This window comes from Corylus avellana, chromosome ca10 (genome assembly GCF_901000735.1).
Source record: "Corylus avellana chromosome ca10, CavTom2PMs-1.0".
NCBI classification, from domain to species: Eukaryota; Viridiplantae; Streptophyta; class Magnoliopsida; order Fagales; family Betulaceae; genus Corylus; species Corylus avellana.
This window is the reverse complement of record NC_081550.1, coordinates 1,731,679-1,734,797: the sequence shown is the minus strand read 5'-3', so window position 1 is coordinate 1,734,797 and position 3,119 is coordinate 1,731,679. Positions and strand designations below refer to the sequence as shown.

General features: G+C 34.1%; 1 protein-coding gene across 3 annotated transcripts in view; it reads left to right on the top strand.

The window, feature by feature from the left end:
• LOC132164357 (sm-like protein LSM8) overlaps positions 1-527 on the top strand; it is a 5,765-nt gene extending 5,238 nt beyond the window's left edge. For all 3 annotated transcript variants that reach the window (XM_059574857.1, XM_059574855.1, XM_059574856.1), the window contains 2 exons: positions 114-166; positions 293-527. In XM_059574857.1, the coding sequence (XP_059430840.1) occupies positions 114-166; positions 293-383 (144 nt within the window). In that variant the 3' untranslated portion in view covers positions 384-527. The remainder of the gene's footprint in view (positions 1-113; positions 167-292) is intronic.
• The last annotated feature ends 2,592 nt before the right edge of the window (positions 528-3,119 follow it).

Sequence of the window (3,119 nt, the reverse complement as noted above, 5' to 3'; positions counted from 1 at the left end):
TATGGTTATCTTTGCTTCGGATTCTGTGCTGAACTTGAGAATACTATATGTAGTTCACTGCATTTGGCCTTTTCACTTCAATAACTTGACTTTTCGCTTCTTCTGACTTGCAGGAAGGTGTTCAACAACTTGTGTTGGGTTTGTACATAATAAGGGGCGATAACATGTAATACCTTTCACCTTTGTTTTTTATTAAAATTTTTCTCTTCCTGATGGGAGGAAGTGAGAGGACTTCATTTGACATTTTCTTACTATGTGCTATAACATAATCTATATCCCTTGATTCTTGCAGAAGCATTGTCGGGGAGCTGGATGAAGAGCTTGATTCTAGTCTTGATTTATCGAAGCTGAGAGCTCATCCTCTCAAGCCTGTCATCCATTGACTGACTAGGAAAGGTGTAGAGCTGGTATAGAGACTATGTAAGCGATGTCCAAACACTTGGGTATAATGTTGAAAATTCTGATGCTGATGTGCTATAATCATGCAGAGTAGCTTTTGGAAATGTTGAATATTCTGTCTGCGCTTATTTGCATTGCATTTTTCTTTGGTCAAGTATTATTTTCAATACTGATGACAGCTTTCAGTCAAATTTTCCCAATTAAAATGACCCATTTCCCATTTCCCGTTTCCCATGCACCAATCGGTTATCTAATGATAAATACATGTGAATGCTATTGGTGTTTTCCATAGAAAATTGAAATCATTATTATTGTTGTTGTTGTTTAGATTAAAATTGTACAGGATAAATGAATAGATATGACTTTTGTTACCTAGAAGTTCCATCCTTGACGAATAAATGCACTCCTTAGCTTGAGTTTCCACATTTCTGCTTAGTCTCTCTCTCATTTACAGTAGTTTTCGAAACCCTTTTCATCCCTTTTTTCTGGAAGCATTCTCATAGATTCTTTCTCTGTTCTGGATCTCTGGTTGCACACTGTAAAAGATCCCCTCTCTCGCTTGTAATCCCTTTCTTCTTATCAAAAAAATAAAAATTACATAAGATTGAATAAGATGAAGGGTTCCCCCTCGATTGGGCGGGTGGGTGGGGTACACATATTTTGGAATTGAATTATTTTATTTTAGTGCCCTTGTATATACTCTACATATTCTCTTCTGATACTTATTGGGTTATTTTGGATAATTTAAAACGTGAGTCCATAACAGATTTCTCTCTGTATATAGTAGTGTAAATAATAGTAAATGTTACTTGTGCGTCTCTTGTGTACATCTTTTATTCATATGGTTGCTTTTGTATTATAGATGATGCTAATTGGTTACTATGTTTTAACTTTGTGATAAACAACTTTCTGGGGTTAGTATGTCTGTGTAGCAAATAAATCATTTCATACAAATTTTGGCGATTTTTCTGGCAAGGTCATTATGAAAATACAAATTTACTCATAAGGGGGTGGTTTGTCCAAAGCGGGTGGCCGAACTACTCTCATGGTCAAGAGAGTGGTTAGGGCACTTCCTCTCTCCTCTGTGAACTGTTTTATTAATACCTACTAAAATGGTCCAAACTATTTCTCATTTTTATGGGATTACATATAGTAACCATTTAAAAAAAAAAGAAAAGAAGTTTTTGTTATCGTTGAATGTATATGATATTTTGAATCGTCATTACTAGGATTTGATAGGCATTAAGATTTTCAAGGTTTAGCCAAGGCTTAGCTCAAACCCCACCTACTCGGCGAATTTGGTTTGGAATTGTTACAACAAATGACTTCGAAAGTCTTGATGATATTAGTGAGGAATGAGGAATGTCTAGAGTAAAAAGTTTTTTTAAAGATTAGGATGTCTCTTGATTAGCATTGGGTCCAATTAACATAAAGGTTTGTTCACTAGAAAGATTAAAAATTATAGGAGCCTCCTGCCTACGTATCATTACTGCACAATCGTAAACCCACCATGTGGTCATAAAACAACGAGTTTAATATAAAAGAAAGCGATCATCATCAAATAAATTAAAAGCTTTTTCTACCCTAAAATTCTCTCAACATACAATTTTATCAACAAATTTATTGACTTAGGCATCCAACACTACTCTATTCATGAATCATCAATAATCAAGTATTATTATTATTATTTTTTACGTTCTTTCTAATTTATCAATAATCAAGGAGTTGATATAATTTCTTGCTTCGTTGCAAGGGATATGTGGCTATAATTGAACTTAGGAGGTCCACTTGACTTTTGTTCTTTCTTTTTTTTGAATGCCCTTTATAGGGTTGAAGTCCAAACATTAAATTTGTGCAATGTGAACACAAAACGTTGAAATCCTTATGCTTTTAGCACCTTAGTGGCTTTTGTTGAAAATTACAGAAAGCAGAAAAAAAACAAAACAAAATTCATTTTTCTTTTTGGTTGACACTTATGACATCATTGACATCGTATATTATCTTCCATTTTAGCTTAATCTCTTGTTCTTAATTATATCCTAATTTCTCATAAAAGCGTCTTCAAGGAGTAGCTCAATCGACTGTGAACTACGCCTAATATAGCGGAAGCTACTAGTTTGAATCCTCCGTTCATCTTCCCTTACGTGGACATGTAAAAAAAAAAAGAAAAATCCCATAAAAAAATAATAAAATATAATTGACTCTGTACAAATAGTTTAAAGGCCACCAGCATATAAATACTGCAAAAAAACAAATCAAGAAAAGATAAAAAGTGGCAGAGAGAGAGGCCCGTGAATGATAAACCCTAATTTTGCGTAGGAGTCCGTGAGTAAAAGGAGTAATGGGCGCAAAATGGAATCATGGGGGGATTGGATTTGAGGGGAGGATTCATCCAATACTGGAAGGTGGTGACGTGGAAGACATAATATAACACATTCAAAAAGTGTCCTATGGGGGGTACTTTTATTTTTTCCTCATATTATTTGGTACAAAATAAAAATACTAGAATATATTCTCTCCCAACATGTGCAAACCATCAAGCTCCGAATCATTTTTCTTGGCACAAAATCTTCATTCCTACATTAAAAAGGAAAAAAGAAAAAAGAAAGGCTACTAAATCTCACTCTTATATATATAACACTAGACATATGGTATATTCTAAATTATCTTACATTTGGTTGGGTTTTCGGCCAAAACGGACACGGATTTAACACTTTCAT